General features: G+C 39.9%; 2 protein-coding genes across 6 annotated transcripts; both read left to right on the top strand.

Moving 5' to 3' along the window:
• Nucleotides 1–64: 64 nt before the first annotated feature.
• Nucleotides 65–18,982, top strand: LOC108287014 (histone H2B type 2-E). Of its 5 annotated transcripts, none has more exons than XM_037730194.1 (2): nt 65–588; nt 18,967–18,982. In XM_037730194.1, exon 1 carries the CDS (start codon nt 199–201, stop codon nt 577–579), a length of 381 nt encoding a protein of 126 aa, XP_037586122.1. In that variant the 5' UTR covers nt 65–198; the 3' UTR covers nt 580–588; nt 18,967–18,982. The 5 variants fall into 5 exon arrangements, with proteins under 5 accessions (XP_037586122.1, XP_017360678.1, XP_037586119.1 ...); XM_017505189.2 differs by lacking the exon at nt 18,967–18,982 and adding an exon at nt 9,739–10,012; XM_037730191.1 differs by lacking the exon at nt 18,967–18,982 and adding an exon at nt 9,742–9,999.
• On the top strand, nt 12,849–16,282 carry H1-6 (H1.6 linker histone, cluster member). Its single transcript, XM_017505180.2, has one exon. The coding sequence runs from the start codon at nt 13,864–13,866 to the stop codon at nt 14,488–14,490; it is 627 nt and encodes a 208-aa protein (XP_017360669.1). The 5' UTR covers nt 12,849–13,863; the 3' UTR covers nt 14,491–16,282.
• Nucleotides 18,983–24,224: the final 5,242 nt, after the last annotated feature.

Here is a 24,224-nt window from a genome sequence, read left to right on the forward strand (position 1 = left end):
CGGTAGCAATTGTCAGTCAGGTGGCCAATAGAAAAGCATCACTTTCATACCTTATTTGCATAGTTCGGCCCATGGATGACAACTGTGCAGTTTGTCTTCCAATTAACTAAGAGGTGCTCTCCATCCCTCATTAGCATAAAAGCCCTATAAGTAGCAGAAATCCGCTCATTGCTTTCGACACGTTTCTGGTGTTTTAAGATGCCTGAGCCAGCGAAGTCCGCTCCCGCCCCGAAGAAGGGCTCCAAGAAGGCGGTGACCAAGGCGCAGAAGAAGGACGGCAAGAAGCGCAAGCGCAGCCGCAAGGAGAGCTACTCCATATACGTGTACAAGGTGCTGAAGCAGGTCCACCCCGACACCGGCATCTCCTCCAAGGCCATGGGCATCATGAACTCCTTCGTCAACGACATCTTCGAGCGCATCGCGGGCGAGGCTTCCCGCCTGGCGCATTACAACAAGCGCTCGACCATCACCTCCAGGGAGATCCAGACAGCCGTGCGCCTGCTGCTGCCCGGGGAACTGGCCAAGCACGCCGTGTCGGAGGGCACCAAGGCCGTCACCAAGTACACCAGCTCCAAGTAAACTTGCCAAGTAAGCGTCTTAACACCTAACCCCAAAGGCTCTTTTAAGAGCCACCCACCTAGTCACTTAAGAGAGCTGTGACCGGACGGTAAATTTCATTTGGGTGGGGAGGGGTATAGAAGGTAGCAATTGCAGCGTGGGGTGGGAAGAAGCATTACATCTTGAGGGACAAAGGGGTCTATACTCTATAAACCAACCGTTCAAAATGGTGACAAGCGGCCATTTTGCTGACCAGAGATCACACATATACTCTTCCCGGAAGAAACCTCAGCCACGCGTAGGTTTGGGACCCAGCTGTCACGCTATTTACGACGCCGGCATCAACGGCTGCCTCAGTCAATTTCGCCACCGGATTCTAGCCAATAGGCTGTGTCCTACAGTCATTTTTAACACTAGCCAATCGAAGGAAAGCTAGTTTGAGACCCATATTTACATAGCGGACCGGAGTGGAAACCTGGGCAGTCACTGTCTAAGGAAGGACACGCCCTCTTTTCTTGGCGCAGAACTTCGTAGTATACTGAGGGTTGTCTCGCGAGATTCTAACTGCCCTGGTAATAAGGCCTTTTAACCTAATACGTCTCAGTTTTGTTAACAAGACTAAGGCAGTACAGAAATAACGTTGATGTAAGCACTGCGCCAGATGTTGCTTCATGCATCTTATTCTATTCAACTGGCTTATCTATTTAAGATTCAAGCCAAATTTTATTTGAATCCCAGTGCTTAGCCATAAATTGTATGTTGCCTGACTGAAATTTAAAATCTCCTTAGGGGGCTTGTAACCTGCACAAAAGGTTAAAAGTTGCTTTAGGAGAAGCCAACTCTTAAGTGCTAGGTAAATTGACAAGCCTTCATTCAACATTGAACTGAAGGCGAGTAAGGAATAGGCGTTGAATGAGAGAATGAAGAGGAGACGCCATTAAACTTGGCATACACTACGTCTCCTAGAGGACGTTCCCTTCCTAGACAACTGCAGACCGCTTTATGGCCTGGGAAATTCCACATTTCCTTAAGTATTTTACTCTTGGTCTTTTCCAGGCAAAGATTTTAAGATGAAAGTTTAGAATTAGTTTGCCTATCTGTTTTTATTCAAGTCTGGGACACGTTTTTAGCACCAAGAAGCGAAGTTTGCTTTTTCCATTAAAGGCTGAGAATGGGCCGGGCGCAGTGGCTAACGCCAGTAATCCCAGCACTTTGGGAGGCCGAGGCGGGGGCATCACGAGGTCAGGAGTTCGAGACCAGCCTGGCCAAGATGGTGAAACCCCTGTCTCTACTAAAAATATAAAAAGTAGTCGGGCGCAATGGCGGATGCCTGTAATCCCAGCTACTCGGGAGGCTAAGGGAGGATAATCGCTTGAATACGGGAGGCGGAGGTTGCAGTGAGACAAGATCGGGCCACTGCACTATACTACCTTGGGTGACAGAAGAATCCGTCTTATAAAAACAAATAAAAAAAAGAGAGAATATTGAGAATATGCAATAAATAATGTTACAGCAGATTTTTTAAAAATTAGATAAATATCATGTAATTTAGGTTACAGAGTCATTTAACATAAGGACTGTGTGATCATAAATCTGCAATTTTTTTCACACCTGGAAAATAAACTAAGGTCAGTGTTTGGTGCCAGACAAGGCCTTAGAGTTAAACACTGCTCTAAGAAATGAAACTTCCAGAGTCTCACCAACTAAATTCTATGCCTGTAATGGACCTGGTTAAAGCCTTATTTCCGTCCAGACTGACCTCTCTTCTACCTGCCAACAAACTAATCAGTGTAACCAAAATCTGCAAACAAAATTCAGAATTCTCAAGCGGATTCCAAGTTCTTTCCCCACCTTCTCCCCTTTCTCTTACATAAATTATGTTTTTGCCTTTGTTGGATGAAATAATCTATTGCTTGTTCTGTCTTCCATACAAGTCACAGAAAGCAAATCATTAACTCCTTGATCATTTATTTCTGAATTTTCCACCAAGACACTATATATATGAGTCACACAATAGGAGGCAACAGGTATGTGTGTCTCGGAAACATCTTGTCCGGTCCTGGACCCTTTGAGTTTTCTGTTCACTTTCCTTTGGCTTTTGCATGCTCAAAGTTTATCATCCACATTTTTTTCTTGTTATTCTGATTGCATTTCGCTGATTGGTTGTGTATTGGTAGCAGAGCTGGAATTTGAATTATGGTTTTCTGGTCACATTATTAAGTAATTAGTCAGTGGTGAGGACAGGAAATCTCGTTTATTTATTAACATTTTTTGGAGTGTTGGCATTTTAAGATGTTGATATTCTCTGTGAGAACACAGGGTTAGAGAGTTGGTGTTTTTCTTTCTGGCTTTTGATGGGATCCACTGTTTGATGTTTTATGCTTGCATGCCCGTTTCCACCTTGCAAAACTTTTTTGAGTCCAAATAGTTAGTTGTCAATGTCTGCAAAACCAGCATTCCTGTGTTAAGATTATATGAATATAAAATGGCTGCCCTGTTGTAACTTTTGGCTTTAAAAGGACTCCTTTTAAAGTCTGGGACTAACAAGAGACAGAAAGGAAATCAAGGAAACCAAATGCCTGGTCTCATCGCTATGCAAAAGACTCGAAAGCTCATTATTAATATTTAGTAATATCAAATTATTGTCTCTTTGGGCTTTTTAAGTAAGGGTAGAGAATAGAAGAAACAAATGTTATAAATTGGACTGAGTCCGGAAAAAAGAGTGTTTTCAATACCTGAATAAAACAAAGATTTAATATTTTCTAAACTTTAATGAGTTTACTATAAGGGATATAACACTGGAAACTAGAATTTTCTACTAAACTGAGAATCAGAATTATATTCTCAGCAATGGTGCCACCTGAGGGACCTCTGATCTTAATTACATGCCTTTATTCCTTTAACTGATCAGCATGCTAGATAGATAACCTATGACTCTGTTTTTACCTACTTTAAATTCTGTTCTATTCACATAGTTAGCTTTCCTAATTTGCAATAATATTGAGACTATCTTTTTTTTTTTTTCCTTTTGAGACAGAGCTCTGCTCTGTCTCCCAGACTGGAGTACAGTGACACCATCTTGGCTTATTGCAGCCTCAGCTTCCCAGGTTCAAGTGATTCTCCTGCCTCAGTCTCCTGAGTAGCTGATATTACAGGCTCACCATCACACCCGGTTAATCTTTTTATTTTTAGAAGAGATGGGGTTTTGCCATGTTGGCCAGGCTGGTCTCGAACTCCTGACCTGATATAATCCACCTTGGCCTCCCAAGTGATAGGATTACAGGGGCGAGCGACCATGCCGGCCAAGACTGTCTTATTTTATGACTATAAATAATTGTGAGATTATCCACCTCATTAGGGATTAATAAACTATAATGTAATCTGAAATTTTAGTTGGCTTTTTTTTTTAAATCGGGCTGACTATATATGGCTTTTTTTTTAAATCAAGTTGGCTTTTAATAAGAATTAAAGAACATCAATTTAAATAAAAACTCATTTGCCTAAAAAACAATCAAAAACTTTCCCTGTGCTTTAAATGTGCTACCTCTTCAAATTGTAACTCAGAAAAAAACAGTTTAACTGAGTTTCATTAGTGGTCTTATTTAATAAGTTAAAGTATTTTGTAAAAAAAAAAAAAAAAAAGTACTCCACTATTTTTAAAAAACTTAAAAATGTTAATACCTGGTATGCTGTTTTATAAAGAAAAACATCGATTCATATTTCCAATCAAGATGATCTTTTGGACAAATTGTCTGGCTTAATAATTACAATTTAAATGTGGCTTTTTCTACTTAATGTAAAAATAATATTAGCCTAATATAGTTTACACAAGTCTAGGTTTCATTTTCTAAAAACAAAAACTAATTTAATTTGAATTTACTAAATGTATTCCACTAGGTTTACTGGTTAGATGAGTTAACATCACTTGATTTATAATTTTAAAATTGTAAATTATTAATTGAACCAAATTAAATCATAATATGTCATTTTTTAAAATAGAATTAAATTTTATGTTATAAATTACAACGATTCAATGTGTGAGCTTAAGTACTGAATTCACAATGTATGATAATGTTAAGAATTTAAGTGAACATTATTAAATTGAGTACATTAATGCTTAATCTTTGGATACCTGCACAATTTCTAAATTAGAGGGTACAAAATGCAAATCCCCAAAAACAGTTTATGCAAATAACATATTTTTACACAGTTTAGAGAAACCATTGATTAACAGATGAGAGAATATACGATTGCCTTAGAAAAGATACTCTTGCTTTTGCCACTTTAGATTTGTAAAAGGAGTATGTTCTGTATACGTGTGGGCCCAGAGGACCATGCAGGTTTTGGATGACTGCCTCTGTTTTCTTCATGCCTGTGAGGGAAGACAATTGCCTGCTTTGTTTAAGGGCTGTTGTTAATCTAAACAGCTCTGACTCTATCAAGTACTATAGCTAAGGAGAAACGTAAGGAAGCATTCAAGATAATCACTACCTAGAGCCTTTACTTATTTATAAAGTTGTTATTGGCTGGGTGAGGTGACTCATGCCTATAATTCCAGCACTTTTGGTAGGCCGAGGCAGGTGGATCAGGAGGTCAGCAGATGTAGGCCATACTTATTTATAAAGTTGTTATTGGCTGGGTGAGGTGACTCATGCCTATAATTCCAGCACTTTTTGTAGGCCGAGGCAGGCGGATCAGGAGGTCAGGAGATGTAGACCATTCTGGCCAACATGGTGAAACCCCGTCTCTACTGAAATCCACAAATTAGCCAGGCGTGGTGGTGCACGACTGTAGTCCCAGCTACTCGGGAGACTGAGGCAGGGGAATTGCTTGAATCCTGGAGGTTGAGGTTGCAGTGAGCCAAGATCGTGCTACTGCACTCAACTCTGGTGACAGAGCAAGACTCAGTCTCAAAAAAAAAAAAAAAAAAGTTGTTACTGTTTGTTAATGTAGTAAATTCAATTTACTCTGGGTTGCCACTCTAAAATAATATTTTATTTTATCAATCGTTTTAAAATTTTTATTCATACTATATTATATTCATATCTTAATGTAATAACCAATTTTTGACATTATAACAATGCTGGAACCTCCATTTTCAGTACTTTAAACAACAAATACTGCTTTTATGTTTCAGATCAAATGTATATGTGCTTCCCAGTATAAACACATTAGGAATCCCATTGGGATACGCACTGTCACTAAAAATACACTTCTGAGATTCATTGAAAGACCTCCAGAATTCTGGAAGTAGGAAGTTTTTTTTTCAAATTCTGCAGATGAAGATGAGGTCTGGAATAGGCAACTTCCTCTTTTACCTGTGGTATTATTCTGCTTTCTTCTTTTCTCCATTATCTATCTTTCCCATGATTAAATTTTGATCTGGCCTTCCCAAGTATTAAAAAACCAGCAAATAAACAAATCTCAGTTATATTTTATTAAGAGATTGGCATGCTAACTTTTTGCAGGTTTATAACAAGGACCTTTATACTGCTATTAAAAGTTCCTAAATAAGAATGTTTACTAGGTAATTTATTTCTGCCTATGACCTACATTTGAATGAAAATAATCAACTAGGAAAACTGAAGTTCTTTAACTAAAGCTGACCAAACTGATCTTTGAGATTTATTCATCTAACTGAGACAAGCCAATTAAGTTCTTGGAGACAATGTATATTTCAAGGAATTCTTATAATATTTGTAATTACCCTCATAACCTTTTTTTTTTTTGCCCTATTTCTCTGATTCTCTAATATGCAAATGATTAAGTGTTGTTACAAAGCCATTGTCAAAAAAAAAAAAAAAAGACTAAAACTCAAATGGTTAAACTCCCTCCTTTATGAGATATTTTTACCCCAAATGTGGGAGTTGAAAAACTATGGTGCCAGAAATGGTGAAGACATGGCCTATCTAAATGGAGGTTTTTTGTTTGTTTTTGTTTTTGTTTTCGAGATGGAGTCTTCTTCTGTCTCCCAGGCTGGAGTACAGTGGCAAGATCTCAGTTTACTGCTTCCTGAGTTTAAGTGATTCCTCTGCCTCAGCCTCTCCAGTAGCTGGGATTACAAGAGAGGGATTATATGAACCATCATGCTCAGCTATTTTTGCATTTTTATTAGAGATGTGGTTTCATCATGTTGGTCAGGCTGGTCTCGAACTCCTGACCTCGTGATCTGCCTACCTTGTTCTCCCGAAGTGCTGGGATTACAGGCAGGAACCACCATGCTCGGCCTTGGAAATGTTGATTGTCAGTGGAAAATATTACATAGAGATAGTCAGCCGCAGTGGTGCACAGCCAATCTTAAGTGCTTCTAGAGAATCACTAATGTTTTCTTTTAAAGTTCTTGGTTTATATAAGAAGAGACTATCCATACTAAACTCTATTCACCTGAAAATAATGTGTAAACACAACATCCTATTCCTAGACAGTTTGTAGGTTTTTTCTTCTATTTCTATTATATAAAATCATCTTTTAAAAATATTTTGTTGAGTGAGATCTGTCCATTGCTTGATATATCTTGTGTGCAAATAAATAGTATGCCGATAATTAACTAAATGTTTTTGAGTTACAGTTTTACAAACAACCACCCTGAGCCTATAGGGTGGTAATAATTGCCCTACTCATAAAGATGGGTGATGATTAAATGAAATAACAACCACAGAACACTAACTACTTCCAGAAATGGTATCATACCACTAAAATGGCTGCACAGCATTGCTCCATGATGACAGAAAGTGAAGCCTCTGGAGACAAACTCCAAGTTTGACTCCCAGATCACTATATATCAGCTGTGGGACTCTAAGGCAGGTCATTTAATCTTTCTGTGTGTTAGTAGCCTTCTCTACACCTTAATTTTGATGGTGATAGCACCTACCTTCTAGAAGTTTGTGAATATTAAAGATTCTTAATGCATATAAACCACTGTGTTTACTGCTGTTTGACAAATTTTATTTATAACCATCTTTACACTCCTAAAAGGACTTGAAGCAGCTTATGACTAAAGACTTTGGTAGGAGTTGGCCTTCCATAAATTATAGGAATTTCATAAATTACTTGATATAAAAATGACAGTTGATCATAATATGTTTACCTGGGTCCAACAGGTAGAAAAAAATATATACTTTTTTCCCCACACATATGAAATTGGATCTCTAGGCATATTCCTAAGGACTTACAGAATGATAACTATCATTTCTCTTGACTCTTCCTGATTTGGAAGGGTATAATATATTCAGCACATTGCCAAACAATCCCAATAGTCCTAACTTAGAAGACATTAAAAGTTAATCTTTTCCTACCTTTAGCCTGTGTAATCCCGGATGACCAAGCATAAAATTAAGTAGAGTATACCACTGTCTGTAACCTTTTATGAAAAGTATTTTAGACCCTGAGCAAGTTTTTTGTTGTCTGAAGATCAGTTTGACATATCCTCAAGTATCATGAGTTCATTATAATTAAGAAAAAGGGAGTAAATCTGGAGAATGAGCTAGTTTCTTACTACTCCCCGGCCTCAGTTTTTTTCTTTTTTTTTTTTCAGAGATAGGGTCTCACCCAGGCTGCCAGGCCAAAGTGTAGTGGCACAGTTGCATCTTGCTTCAACCTCAACCTTCTGGGCTAAAGCTATTTTCCTGCCTCAGACTCCTGAGTGTCTGGAACCACAACAGGTGCACACCACCATGCCCAGATAATTTTTCTAAAAAGTTTTTTTGTAGAGATGGGGTCTTGTCATGTTGCCCAGGTTGATCTCAAAGTCCTGGGCTTAAGTGATCCTCCTGCCTCAGCCTCCCAAACTGTTAGGGTTACTAGCCTGAGTCACTGTACTCAGCCCCACCTCAGTTCTGAGAAACAGAACATATGTAATAATAATGGGACTTTGATTTGCTGATTTAAAGATTCATGTATGCTTATCCTCCAATATGAAATTTATACAATAATTAACAGAGACATCTAGTCTCATATTTCTACAGTTGCTCATGCCTTGATATGAGATCTCTTTGCTTCTGGCTCAGAAGGGTAAAAGAGCAGAAATGATGGGGCTTGTCTCATTCTTTGAGGAAATAGACCTAGGTAGAGGAGGCTACCCTGTGGTAAAATCTTGTCCTCATCACTTAAAATTCTAGGTTTATTCTCTGACCATCTCAAATTTTCAAATGGTAAAAGAATTTGATCCAAGAGAAATATGGATAAACTTTTATTCTCAGTTTTCTACCTCCTCTCCCCTTGTTGTCCCTTCCTTTATTTTCTTATCCTTAGTTTTCTTTTCACTTTTTTCTCTACTATTATTGGCACAAGCTCAGCTATAGGATAGAACCAAAAAATATTGAAAATTAAAATGTGCCCCTTTTGTTATTGGACTTGCTTAAACAATTGGGGTAATGAACCTTGGACACTAGATTTTAAAACACACATATTTGGGCTTCAGTGCACTGAAATAAACATTTTTGGAAATTAAAATATAAAATTGCATATTTAAGAATTCTACAGAAACATGGGGGTGGGGACCAAAAAAAAGGAAAAAAAAGAATTCTACAGGAACGGTAAGAAACAATACAGATTCTGAGATCTTGAATGGAAGGAAAACTGCTAGCCTCAAGAGTGGTTCAAAGATGCTCAGCAGGCAGCAAAGTAAGGGCATTTTGGAGGGCTTAGAGTGCTCAGAGTTTTAGGCTCTAAAAATCGGAGACTGACCTTGGCCCATAAAGAAGGCTTGAGTGGATTGGGAATTTTAATCAGCTGGAAATGAGAGGAAGGAGCCTCCATCCTGCTGGCATGTTAGCTGTGGCATCGTGAGTGGTCTAGGATAGGCCTGAAAGAGATGAATCTTACCTTTAGGATACTCTAAACACCTGAATCATGGCCTGATAGGCTCTGCCCCTGCCCAGATATGTACATACCCTGTGTTTTCTGGTTTTCTGCCCTCCTGCGCTACCTCGGAAACTCAACCCCTCTGTGCCTTAATTTCCTCATCTATAACACAGGGAGAATGACAGTAGATAACTCAAGGTTGTTGTAACAACTAAATGCATTGGTATCTATTATGCAAAGTTCTCAAAATACTACCTGGAACAGAGCAAACACCCAATGAACTTTAGCCATCATCATGATTGTTCTCAGAGTCAAATACAATATTTCGTATCTGATAAATAACAGAAGTGAATCAATCACTCTCTCTCTTTTCTCTAGAAGGAGACAACAGCCTTTAGAAATATCCTTTCCAACACTCATCACTGCTGGAAACTGTTTCATCTTGCAAATAAACCAGTGAAAACGAGTGATCCTAGAAGAATGTAAACAGAGGTATTTTGAACAATCAGGGAAGAACCAATAAGAAAAATTAGCTTGGACCTGGCTAAGAAAAATTAGCTTTTTTCTGGTTATAAAACTATTAAACTGTTCTTCATATAAATTTATGAAACGAGAAGCATAAAGACAAAATTAAAATAACTCCTAGTGTCTCCTCTTCTTTCTCTATGTATATCATATATATTCACATTCATATATCATGTATCATATATGTAAAATAAATTTTAGGTGTCATGCTGTATATATATTTAGATAATAAATATGCTTATAAACAATTTTTATGGATATATAATTTATGGGTATATTGATACTTATGTATTAGTTCTTCAATACTATTTCAATTAATTCACATTTCTATGCATTATGAATTATACAGCTTTATAGATTACACATCTTTGTGCATAAATCTTTGTTCAAATATTATTTCCTAAGGATAGACTTCATGAAGTGTAAATACTAAATCAAAAGTGAAAAAAATTTTCTAAGGTCCTTAACATATACATTGCCAATTGCCATTCAGGATCATGCCAATTTATATTCCCAACATAATATGGAAATTCCTGTTTTTTTTATAGCACTCATGTTTACAATAAATTTTTAAAAGTATTGTTAACCAAATGGGACCCCCAAAAAAATTTGAAATTTCATTTCCTTATTTTAATGACTTTACTAGTGAGGGACACTTTTCCCATTTTTTAAATTAGCCATGACCCAATAAGAAATAATTATTTGTTTTTATGGAAACTTTTTAGCTATCTAATTCAAAATATGCATCATTTATTTTTCTGGGTCTTAAATTATGGAATCTAACAATTTTCTAAATTCTCTAATCCTGTGTTGGTTTTAAAGCAATGGAATATGTCAACTTGTAAATGTTAGGATCAACCTGACCCCTAGTCACTAACATTTAATGGGACAAACACTCAGAAATTATCACAGGTCAGAGAAGCCAAACAGATGTAAAAATGTACAGGTGCTCAGAAAGATGCACCTGTAATCTCTCTAAAGAAAAATACTTTCCAAACTGAGTGACACGGTACTTCAGTGAGTTGTGAAATCAAACTCGTGACTTCCAACGCAGTATTCTTTAGAAATGAACTAGTTTACAATAGAATGTGTTGAAGTGCTGGCGCTCAGAATAGTACCGTTTTCTGAAAATAAGTGAAATAAAAAATATATATATTTTTATTTTGGCATTTGTCTAAATAAAGACTTCCTCTGCAGTCTTTTGACATTCTATTTTTTTGTTTTTTTTTTGAGACAGGGTCTCACTGTGTTGCCCAGGCTGAAGTGCAGTGGCACAATCATGGTTCACTGTGGCCTTAACCTCCTGCACCCAAGTGATTCTCCCACCTCAGTCTTTTGAGTAGGTGGGAACACAGGTACATGGCACCATACCCAGCTAATTTTTTAATTTTTTTATAGAGACCAGGTTTTGCTATGTTATATAGGCTGGCCTTGAACTCCAGGGCTGTAGTGATTCACTGGCCTCAACCTTCCAAATTGCTGAGGTTACAGGCTTGAGCCACCTTACCTGGTCTGTTCTTTGAATTTTTTGTTTCAGGTGTTTGTGTATATGTGCGTGTGTATGGGTATAACAGAAAGAGAGATTTTTCTGTCACTTTGCAATTAGAAGTTTGCAGTCTTATCTTTTGCCTTTTGCTTCAGAAATATTTCGAATGTAGACTCTCTCCTTTAACATAACTGTCTCTTTAAGCAAGGTCTTTGCCATTCTTCTGAAACTATTGTTAGCAACCTCTGACTGTGGGCCCTTCTCAATAATGATTGTTTCTGCAATAAATCTAAACCCAAGACAACTACAACAATACAACAAATTATTTGCTTAAACATTTCCAATGGTGGCCGGGCATAGGGGCTCTCACCTGTAATCTCAGCACTTTTGAGGAGGGGTGGGTGGATCACCTGAGGTGGGGAGTTTGAGACCAGCCTGGCCAACATGGCGAAATCCCATCTCTACTAAAAATACAAAAAAAATTAGCCGGGTGTGGTGGTAGGCACCTATAATCCCAGCTACTCGGGAGGCTGAGGCAGGAAATCACCTGAATCTGGGAGGCAGAGGTTGCACTGAGCCAAGATCGCACCATTGCACTCCAGCCTGGACAATAAAACTCCATCTCAAAAAACAACAAAAAAAATTTGCAATGTCTACCAAAATCACACTAGTATTTGTGGATCTTCACAAAATGGCCCTTACAGAGTTTTCCTTTGTTGAGACCCTGTGCTATGAGCACAGTAAACTCCATCAACATCACAGAAAGGCCTTGGCCTTTGAGAGCAAGCTCTTACCTCCAGACCTCTCACAAACACCAGTTCCAGTAGAAGCTCAGGGGAGCATACTTGACATTATTCCAATAACCATTGTCCCACAGCTCTGCAGCCAAATCTGCCAGCTGAGTTAAGTAATTAAGTAAATAATTCATAGACAGGGTCTCACTTGTTGCCCAGGCTGGAATGCAATAGCTGCAACCTCAAACTTGTAGGCTCTAAGTGATCCTCTTCAGTCTACCCAGTAGCTGGGACTGTAGGTATATGGCACCACACTATACCCAGCTAATTTTTATTTATTTATTTTTTTTTTGAGACTAGGCCAGCCTAGTCTTGAACTCCTAGCCTCCAGCAGTCCTCCCACCTCAGCTTTTTAAAGTGCTGGGATTACAGGCAGGAACCACTGCTGAATAAACCAGCCCAGTCCTGTTAGACATGAGGTCTGTAGTTTCCAGTCGGTTCTTGAGTCTAGGGTTTCTACATCATGTTTTTTTGGTTTTGTTTGTTTGTTTTGAGACAGTCTTGCTCTGTTGCCAGGCTGGAGTGCAGTGGCCTGATATCTGCTCACTGCAACCTCCACCTCCTGGGTTCAAGTGATTCTCCTGCCTTAGCCTCCAGAGTAGCTGGGACTACAGGCGCGTATCACCACACCCAGCTGATATTTGTATTTTTAGTAGAGACAGGGTTTCACCGTGTTGGTCAGGATGGGCTGAATCTCTTGACCTCGTGATCCGCTCATCTCGGCCTCACAAAGTGCTGGGATTACAGGTGAGAGCCACCTCACCCGCCCTTCTACCTCACATTTTGAGGTAGGTGGGACCACAGGTAAGTGCCACCACAGCCAGCTAATTTTTTATAGTTAACGTATTATACCTAATTTTGTGGAGGGACTGTGTCTGTTTATCTGGGGAGGTAGGAAATGGCAGGGAAGTGGAGGGGAGTTGAATTAGTGAAACCAGAAGCAAACCTCAGTTGAGGACACCAGCCATAAGAATGGCCGGATTTTGGCCAATCTGACATAATATGTGAGATCTTGATATAACCCCATCCTTGAGAGTCTCCTCTAAAGCTGCAGGGACTTGGGAGCATCTTTAATCACAGACAACCCATGTTCCTGAGGATTATGGTTTATTGGATTGCACTTGCCTAAATAAAGATATCCTCTGCAGTCTTTGACAATTCTATAAGCATCTTCTGAGTCCGCAGTTAGCTAAGAGGTTTGTGTTACTTTCTTCACAAATATAAATAATTTTAAATAAAAATCATGGCGTGAATAATTTATTTCCTCTATCGATTTGAAGCTATCCATTTGGAAAATCACTCTGAAGAAATGAAATAAGTTTTCTGCCAAAAATTACTTATCAATTTACAAGGAAAGGGAGAAGTTTTGTTCTTCTCCTTAAATTTGACTGAAAATCGAGGGCTTTCTCAAATAGTTTTGGCAACCAGGGTCATTTTTCATTAAAAAGCAAAAAGTCATGTGAAATATGAATTTCCCCAGATCATTTAGCATGAAACTCTGGGAGATCCTGTACAGAGGGGGTTTGTTATAGTCAACTTCTCTGGGTAAAACAAACACAAATACTCCTCCTCCGAGGGGCGGGGGCGGTGCCTAGGTGATGCACCAATCACAGCCTGCCCTGCCCTATATAAGGCCCAGAGGCCCCCTAGCGTTTGACGCTCTTCACTGGTTACTACTTAGTGTCTTTCTCTGCTGTTATGTCTGAAACTGTACCTGCAGCTCCTGCCGGTTCTGTTCCAGCAGCTATGGAGAGGCCTCCAGCCAAGAAGCGAGGGAAGAAGTCTGCTGCCTTGACGGTTGCAAGTCGCAAAGCGACCAACCTCTCTGTGTCCAAGTTGATCACCGAGGCCCTTTCAATGTCACAGGAAAGAGTAGGTATGTCACTGGCTGCGCTCAAGAAGTCACTGGCCGCCGCTGGCTACGACGTGGAGAAGAATAACAGCCGCATTAAACTGTCCCTCAAAAGCTTAGTGAACAAGGGAATCTTGGTGCAAACCAGGGGTACTGGTGCCTCCGGTTCCTTTAAGCTCAGTAAGAAGGTCGCTCCTAAATCTACCAGGACTAAGGCCAAAAAGTCTGCTTCTGCCAAGACCAAGAGGCTGGTTATATCCAGGGACTCCAAGTCGCCAGAGACTGCTAAAACCAGTAAGAGAGCCAAGAAGCCGAGGGCGACAGCTCCTAAAAAGGCTGTTAGAAACGGGAGAAAGCCTAAAGGAGCCAAGGGTAAGCAACAGCCGAAGAGCCCGGTAAAGGCAAGGGCTGGAAAGCCAAAGTTGACCCCACAACATAAAACTAATGTTAGAAAGGCCACATCTAAGAAGTAAAGAGCTTTTCAGGAAGCCGATTGAGAAAGAACCCAAAGGCTCTTTTCAGAGCCACCCACATTATTTTAAGATGGCGTAACACTTAAGTTTCTGACAGTAAACTATAGGTTTTAAGTTGTGATAGGCTGGGATGAAAAGTCTTGAGGTGGGAGAATTATTTCAGGCCAGGCTTCGAGACCAGCCTGGGCAACACAGACCATCTATACCAGGGGTCCCCATGCCCCCAGCCATGGACCAGTACCGGTCCCTGTCCATGGCTTGTGACGAACTGGGCCACACAGCAGGAGGTAAGGAGTGAACGAGCATTACCCTGAGCCCCGCCACCTGTCAGGTTAGCAGCAGCATTAGATTCTCATAAGAGCAAACTATTCTGAATGGCACATGCAAGGGATCCAGGTCGCAGGTTCCTTGTGACAATCTAATGCCTGGTCTGAGGTGGAACAGTTTTAGTCCGGAAATCACCGCCCCCAGCCCCCGCACTTTCTGGTCTATGGTATAATTGTCCTAGACGAAACCAGTTCCTGATGCCAAAAAGGTTGGAGACTGCTGGTTTTACAAAAAAGTAAATTAGCTGAGCATGGTTGGCGCGCTCCTTTAGACCCTGCAACTCCGGAGGCTGAGAAGGGAAAATCTCTTGAGCCTAGGAATTTGAGGATACAGTGAGCCATGATTGTGCTACTTAACTCCAGCCTGGGTGACAGCAAATGAGAACTTGTCCAAAACTTAAAAAGCTAAAGAAAAAGGGCTTCTTGTCACAGACGTCGTGTATACCTAAAGGTCCAGGAATTGAATAGTTTGATGTCCAATCCTGAGACGCTTGATGGTGCACTAGAGTAGGCTTTTACATATAAGAGCATCTAAGTTCTGAAAATGCCATTGTTTGCTGAGGAAGGGAGTGGAGAGCAATTTGGTATCCAAACAATGATATGCTGATTTTTTTTTTTTTTCACACAAGTACTACATTCTAGCCTTTTCCTGTGGTGTCATTGTAACTATTGGTTCTTAATATGGTGTCCACCGACTTTAAGGGATCAATAAATAGGAATCAAGTTCTCCCAGAATATGGATTCAGAAGTACTGATATATATCAACAAAAACACATTACTGTCAAGTGGTTTGATCGTTATTTTAATATTATTGGTGAAACAATTGTAACCCTATGAATTAAGTATTTTCTTTATGAAGAGTCTGTAGGTTTCATCAGACTGCCAGAGCATTGTGCAGTCCGAAAAATTTTAAGAATCCAAAGCTTCATGGAAATGTTGGAGGCTGCTCAGTTAGGATCTGAATTCAACCTTCCTAAACCACAAAATTGTTCTAATCTCTGGGGTCTGAGCTAAAGTATCTTAGCTCACTTGCCTGACATAGCAGAGAGCTCTTTTGTCTAAATGCTGTGCCCAGCAGTGGAGTGTCCCTAGATTCTCATCACAGACAGTGAGAAAGAACGACTAGCCTCTCCCTGCAGTTGGTCATTCTCTCAACAATATGGGAATCCCTCTGGATGACTTCCTGTACCTTTGCTCCTCTGGCCTTCCAGTGCCTGGCATACATAAGGTTAAAAACAGTTAACCAGCTATGATTCTTCCTCCAGTTCTGGTTTTGGCCAACAGGACAATGGCCATAGAACCCAATCCTCCTGCAAATGAGAGCTTGTCCCTAAAGATGCTTTATTTACATAGCTGTGTGGTGCATGAGCCAAAGAGTGTTAACCTTTGTTCAACACAGGCCTCCAGCCACGGGGTTAAGTCCAAAGTATCATTCTTAGAATGCTTTCAAATACATGATTTTTGAGAGGGAGTCTCTATCACCCAGGCTGGAGCATAGTGGCTGCGATCTCAGCTCATTGCAACCTCTTCCTTCTGGGTTCAAGCGATTCTGCCTCAGCCTCCCGAATAGCTGGGATTACAGACCCAGGCCACCACACCCAGTTTATTTTTGTTTTTGGTAGAGATGGGGTTTCACGAAGTTGGCCAGGCTAGTCTAATTCCTGACCAAGTGATCCACCCGAATTGGCGTCTCTAAGTGCTAGACTATAGGCGTGAGACATAGCACACAGAAAAATTCTTTAGTGGAGCCAATTACTCTTAAGAGGTTACCTGTCTAGATCTACTTTCTGCTTAAAAAGTACTTGTCAAAATGTGCAGTCAGGTAAACAGATACAATACCAAATAAAACCTAACATGCCCCTCAGCAGTCTCATGCAGGATGGTGCAGTGAACTCTTGCTACCCAAACTTAACACATTTTTGCAACGTTATTTCAGCTCTTTTAAGTGACTTTGTGGGTGGCCCTGAAAAGGGCCTTTTTTGTTTAAAGTTTCCGGGAGACAGTTTCAGCCGCCAAAACCATACAGAGTACGCCCCTGACGTTTTAGGGCATATACAACATCCATGGCAGTGACAGTCTTGCGTTTCGCGTGCTCCGTGTAAGTGACAGCATCTCGAATTACGTTTTCCAAGAAAACCTTAAGCACACCTCGAGTCTCCTCATAGATGAGACCAGAAATGCGCTTGACGCCACCGCGCCGCGCCAAACGGCGAATAGCCGGCTTTGTAATGCCCTGGATGTTGTCTCGGAGGACCTTACGATGGCGCTTAGCGCCACCCTTCCCCAAACCTTTACCACCTTTGCCGCGACCAGACATGATTCCTATCGCAATGGGAAACCTGAACTGACCCAGTCCCTTAAATACGAAGTTGGCGGACCTGATTGAAAACAACATGAGTTGGCGCGGATTTTTTTCAAATTAAGTTACAGAGTGGGTGGAGCAAGAAAACTGTTTCATTACGAGTTCACTGCTTTGATTGGCCAGTGAGACCTTGCTCTTCGTGGGAGGGGAAGGGTGTCTCCAAGTTGAATGCACTGTATTCCTGTCAGCCTAATGATGCTAAACACAGCTCCATTCCACGTCTATTTTTATTTCCACATAGTAACTAATAAATTAGGGAATAGTTTATTGGAGAAAGTACAAATAATGTTTAAAGGAGGTCAGATTTATAGGTCAAGGGACTTTGCCTCTCAATCATTTTAATGTTTTTATTTAAACGGCGGCATTTTGATGGCCTTCTCTGTGCTGAACAAAGTATAAGTTTCGTTTTGAAGTTTCTCTCCTAAAGACCCGAGGTTTAGGAGGCCAAAATGTAGCCAAAATAACTGCAAATTAAAACCTCATAAGTGCAAATTCTAGATTCAAATAATTATTGAATGGTTCATTTTTCAGCAAGTCTGTGAGAGGCAGGGAACATAAACAAGTCTGGATAGTGTTTTCTCTGGACACTCTTCCTGGCCTGCTGTGCCTGTCTGCTATACCTGCAATTCCACTCTTCGCTTCCCTCCATTATTAATCCCCTTTCAACTTGCTCCGGCTTCAAAGAAAAGAACATAGGTTTTGTATAGTAGGGGATTAATTGAAGTGTAGGGCTAATACTTGATTAAGGTCATTACAAAGTCTACAGGGTCTTCCTCTGGGAGGTTTTGTGATAAGATTATTGGTGTTAAAATAAGGCTAATCTCCTTTAAAAATAAACATAAATAGAAAAGCAGAATTGGGTCTGAATGTAATTTGAAGAGATCTCTCAATTCAAAATTTTCTTCTTAGCTTCCTGCTGCAGCTTTTGAAAACGCCCATAAGAATCACTTTTGTTTAAAAAATAAAAACTTACCCCCCACCCACCACGCTCTGTTTAATAAATAAATATCATGAATATTTAGAATAAGACTGTGGCCTATGAGAAGCAACATATAGTAACCTCAGACTTGCTCACATGAAGATAAGAAATCCAGGAATGGAGAAAAAAGACTCAGAAAAGGCCAGAATGCTCTAAATGTCACATGGTTTGTATCACTTCTGACATAATTGATTACATTCTTCTGCCCCAAATTGAGTTCTTAGGTATTTTTAAACGTCACTATCCACATGTGGCAACACATACCTTATAAGTGGAGGCTTAGCTAGGAAGAAATGTCAAACATTACAGAGAAAAAGTGCAGAGTCCGAGATCCTAAGTAAAACTCTGAAATTTCAACACGCCTTTTAATTCATGAAAATTAAAAATATAGCAGCATATGTAATAAGGTAATTCTCTGAAAACATACATCATGTGAACTCCCCTGCAACACACCTCACCAAGTGCCATCTTCATTTAAACCAGAGGTCTAGGATGCCTTTCCTTTATTTTGCCTATTATGTATAAAACCACATTTTTATTTTGATTATTTTATTTACTTTCTATTTTCTACTCCTAATATCTCCTTTCTAAACTTTTCTCAATGACAGCGACTCAAAAACAATGAATGTCAGAACAGAAATATTTAAAGGATCTACACACACAGACACACACACCCCTAAAATGGATTCCTCCACTCTGGGAAGAATTCAGGCATACTCAATCTTATGGTTTGGGAGAGGGGAGGCTCACCTGCCGAATCTGCATGGCTTCCTGTTCACTTTCCATTTCACCTTCCTCTCACCCATCAGGTGAACCTCATTCATTCAACATGAGACCCAAGCCCTTCAGATTAAAACTCTGCCAACAACTTGTGGTTAAGAGGATATGTGAAACTTTCGAACAAATAAACCTAGGATATTAATCAGAGGTCTTGCCCTGATGCAGTGGTTCACGCCTGTAATCCCAGCACTTTGGAGGGTGAGTTGGGAGAACTCAGAATTTCCATACCATTTTGCTCAACATAGCAATATTTCATCTATACTTAAAAAAAAAAAAAAAAAAACAAAAAACAGAGGTCTTATGAAAATATAAATTGGCCAGAAATACCCTCCACTAACTCTGTCAGAATATCCCAGTTGAGGAATGGAATATGGTGTGTGTGTGTGTGTGTGTGTGTGTACACACCTATATATGGCACCTGTATATTCAATAAATAATTCTGATACTTGGCCAGAGTTGAGAATGACCAGCAGTTCAGCATACACCATCAATTTTAAGTACATAATTGCGCTTTAGTAAAACGTAAGGAAATCCCAGAGTAGAAATACTTTTTAGCTATATTACAGGTGAGAAAATAAGTATAGACTCACCCAACTTAGACTACGGGGGCTTTACAACATCACAACAGTTATTTCCAGACACCTGGGGACATCATCCCTGGTCTTGGGCAAACCACTCCTCTAGCCAGTGGCTGATTTATCTCACTCCCATCTAACGCTTCACTGCTTCTCTTGTTCAGAAACCTAACCTATTTATACATACCCATTTTCTGATTTATTTTTTTCTGTATTAAATTATCAATGCCATTGGCACAACTTTGTTTCTATAGCATAACCTATGTCTCTGCTGGTTTTCCTTACCTCCACTCCTTACTCTTCTAGGAAAAAAATCTCTGCTTTTTCTTCTCAGTTTAAATTATTTTACTAAAAGGTCTCTTAACCTGTACTTTGTAGGCTTGCTGTACTTGTGTGGACACTCTCCCATAAACACTGTTAATACACTTTTACTTATTAAAAATAAACTTATTTGGACAGGAAGTTCCTTTTCTTTTCTTTCTTTCTTTTGAGTTGGAGTTTCACTCTTGTTACCCAGGCTGGAGTGCAGTGTTGTAATCTTGGCTCACTGCAACCTCCACCTCCCTGGTTCAAGCAATTCTCCTGCCTCAGCCTCCTGAGTAGCTGGGACTACAGGCACCTACCGCTACACCCAGCTAATTTTTGTATTTTTAGTAGAGATGAGGTTTCACATTGACCAGGCTAGTCTTGAACTCCCGATCTCAAGTGATTCACTGACTTAGCCTCCCAAAGTGCTGGGATTATGAGTGTGAGCCACCAAGCCCAGCCTTCTTTTTCTTTTCTGGTTCCTATTTTTTTTGGCCCAGGCTGAAGTGCAGTAGCACCATGATGGCTCATGGTAGCCTCCACTTCCCAGACTCAAGTGATCCTCCCACCTCAGCCTCCCAAGTAGCTTGGACTACAGGTGCACACAACCACACCTAACTAATTTTGTATATTTTGTAGAGATGAGCCTTCCCTCTGTTCTCCAGACTGGTCTTAAACTCCTGGGCTTAAGCAATCTACCCACCTTGTCCTCCCAAAATGCTAGGATTATTGGTGTGAGCCACCAGGTCTGGCTGGAAAGAGAATTTCTAACAGTATCCTCTCTTAAACATTTGTTTCAAAAATTTTACAAACTTGATAGCAATTAAATTTGATTTTCAAAATTCCCTTGAATACCTTCTTAATAGCACACAAAAATCACAAAGTATTTTACATTTGTTGTAATTATTAAATTGTGAATCCAAACTTACACAAAGAAAAACCTGTAACATTACACCCATACTTATAAAAGATGCCCTCATACACACAATAAAGCCCTTGGGCAGTAGTGAAATTGGTTAGCGACTGTTTTATGAAAGTGCTGTTATGGTGACTCAGTTTAATGAATAAATCAAGGATAATTAATAGACTTAAAGTTAGCTAACGTGACTTCCACTGCAAGTTATACAATTATTGGTACTTATTCCCCTGCCCACAAATAATGAATTAAAGACTCCAAAATTCTTTTTAGAATCTTCAGACCAAAATCCAGAATTTGATTTAAAAAAAAAAAATGTAAAATACTTTGTATCTAAAGCTGGTGGTTAAAATAACGGTGAATGATGCTTCAAGGCTACCTATCCCAAAATTTCTCCCTGAATGATAAAGAGAATAAATGAATATGTGAATTCAAAAGTTTGAAATTTGGCCAGGTACCCTGGCTCACGCCTGATAATCCTTTCGGAGGCTGAGGCAGGTGGATTGCCTGAGCTCCAGAGTTCAAGACCAGCCTAGGCAACATAGCAGAACCCGTTTCAACGAATAATAGAAAAAAATGAGCAACATTTGGTAGTCCCAGCTACTTGGGAGGCTGAGGTGGGAGGATCATCTGAGCTCAGGAGCTCAAGACTGCAGTGAGCCGTAATCACACTACTGCACACCAGCCTGGGTGTCAGAGTGCGACCCTGTTTTAACAATAAAAATACAAGTTAGAAATTTGGCCAGCTGCAGTGGCTCACGCCGGTTATCCCAGCACTTCGGGAGGCAGAGGAGGGCGGATCCTTTGAGGTCAGGAGTTCAAGACCAGCCTGGACAACATGGCGAAACTCCTTCTCTACTCAAAATACAAAAAACTTTGCCGGGCATGGTGGCATGCACCTTTAGTCCCAGCTACTCGGGAAGGTGAGGCAGGAAAATCACTGGAACCTGGCAGGTGGAGGTTGCAGTGGAGATCACGCCACTGTGCTCCAGCCTGAGTAACAGCGTGAGACTGTCTCAAGAAGAAAAAAAATTCTGTATGAACAGAACAAAATACCCTTAAATTTTAGAATACACCTGAAAGATGATTCAAAATATTTAGGAAAAAAGTTATAGGAATCAGGCAAATTCTGAGATTCCTTTTTCCCTGCAATCAACATCAGGAGTGCTGCTGCTGTTCCCAAAAAGATGGTAACAACTGCCACATCACATGTTTCCTTGGCTCAGACATAAGGTTATGTAGTGGTTGTTCAAGAATGGCTGGAATAAAAATCTAGGACAATCATTTTCTTTTTCTTTTTTTTTTTTTTTGGTTTGAGATGGAGTCTTGCTCTGTCACCAGGCTGGAGCGCAGTGGCACAATCTCGGCTCACTGCAACCTCCGCCTCCTGGGTTCAAGCGATTCTTCCACCTCAGCCTCCCGAGCAGCTGGGACTACAGGCGCATGCCACCATGCCTAGCTAATTTTTGTATTTTTTAGTAGAGACGGGGTTTCATCATGGCCAGGATGGTCTCGATCTCTTCACCTCGTGATCCGCCCACCTCGGCCTCCCAAAGTACTGGGATTGCAGGCGTGAGCCACCACGCCCGCCGACAATCATTTTCTTCACCAAGTTAACTAACCTCACAGTGACTTGGTTTCATAACAGCAACATAAGGATAACAGAATAGCAGCAATAGCTCCCACCTATCTCATAAGATACTTTGGAGGAATTATATTAAGATTCAGAATAGAGCCTAATATCTAGTAAGTAACAATAATTGGCTGAAAAAATCTTTTTTTAAAAAAAATTAGACATATTCATGAAGTAAAAGTACAATTTTGCTGCATTGATACATTGCATTGTGGTAAAATCAGAGCCTTCAATCAATCCTGGAAAAAATTAGTTTTAGAAAAAAAATTATGTCATGAAAAACTTTTAATATACAAATTCATCCAGTCAAGAATTAAAAACTATAGAAGTATCAGCTCTAAATCTGCCACATCTATCTCTTCTATACCTTAAGCAATTACTCAGAAATAAAATGCTTGAGGTGCCAAAATACGTGCATATGAAGTAAGAAATAAATGCAAGGTGCCAAGGCATTCTAGGTTTTCTAATAAAATTGTCACACAAAATAATATTGTATTAATGTTCTACATGTTAGAGTGGAGAAGTTAATCACTGATGCAAAAAAGGAAAAGAACACATTATATACAACGTCGATAGAGAGAATCACAATTACAAACATCAGCCTGCATGGGAAAATCTTTAATTTCAAAGTTAGAAATATTTAAGTGCTAGTCATCGTTAAATCAGATTGTGGTTAGAAGAAACGGTAGTTTAAAACTAATAGTTGATAAGAAATTTGGTAATTTTAGAGTCAGTGTTTTGTTTTTAAATGTGTGTGTTTGTGAAGAATGTTTTATAAAATACAGTACTATAAGATATTCTAATTTTTCTGGCTTTATTAATAAATTCTTTATGGAATTAATTTGATGAATTTCTATATTCCAAATTTTTCATGGCATAAATTTTTTCCAAAACTAATTTTTTCCAGGATGGATTGAAGGTCCTGATTTCACCACAATGCAATGTATCAATGTAGCAAAATTGAACTTTTACTCCCTGAATATATGTAATTAAAAAAAATTTTTGAGACAATTATTATAACTTGGCTGAAAAAAATGAACACAAGAATTTTGGCCTGTACCTCCCAGCCATACTCAATCACCTGCTGTGCTTGACTCAATGATTATCAGAGTTGTTTGTTTTCCTTCTGCTGTATTCCCAGTTCAGGCAGCTCAGCAGTGGCCTGTGATTCCAGCAATTGAAATAGCTGGTAAGTAGTTTCTGGTTTGTTTTCTCAAATTTTCAGGGGCTTTCTCTACAAGTGATTTTCAGTACACGCCCCTCCACCCGTTGTTTATTCCTTTACCCTCAGGAAAACCCTCAGCCCAGCATCTCTGGTCACCGGCCCCCGTGGTACGTTTACGTATGGCCACCAGGTGTCACCCTTCTCTCTACCACCATGCTTTGTGAATGGTTTTACCAGAGGTGAACGATGAAACATGGTCTCTACTAAAAACACAAAAATTAACCGGGCGTGGTAGCGGGCACCTGTAATCCCAGTTACTCGGGAGGCTGACACGGAGAATTGTTTGAACCCGGAAGGCAGAGGTTGCAATGAGCCGAGATTGCGCCACTGAACTCCAGCCTGGGAAACAGCAAGACTCCGTCAGAAGAAAAAAAAAAAAAGGGAATTTAAAATGTAGGTCTTTGATTTTTCAAATGTAGTTGACCTTAAGAATTTATGAATAGGCAGGGTGCAGTGGCTCACGTCTGTAATCCCAACACTTTGGGAGGCTGAGGCGGGCAGGTCACCTGAGGTCACAAATCGAGATAAGCCTGACCAACTTGGAAAAACTCTGTCTCTACTAAAAATACAAAATTATCCGGGTGTGGTGGCGCATGCCTGTAATCCCAGCCACTTGGGAGGCTGAGGCAGGA

The sequence above is a fragment of the Cebus imitator genome, unplaced genomic scaffold, assembly GCF_001604975.1.
Source record: "Cebus imitator isolate Cc_AM_T3 unplaced genomic scaffold, Cebus_imitator-1.0 Scaffold335, whole genome shotgun sequence".
Lineage (NCBI taxonomy): Eukaryota > Metazoa > Chordata > Mammalia > Primates > Cebidae > Cebus > Cebus imitator.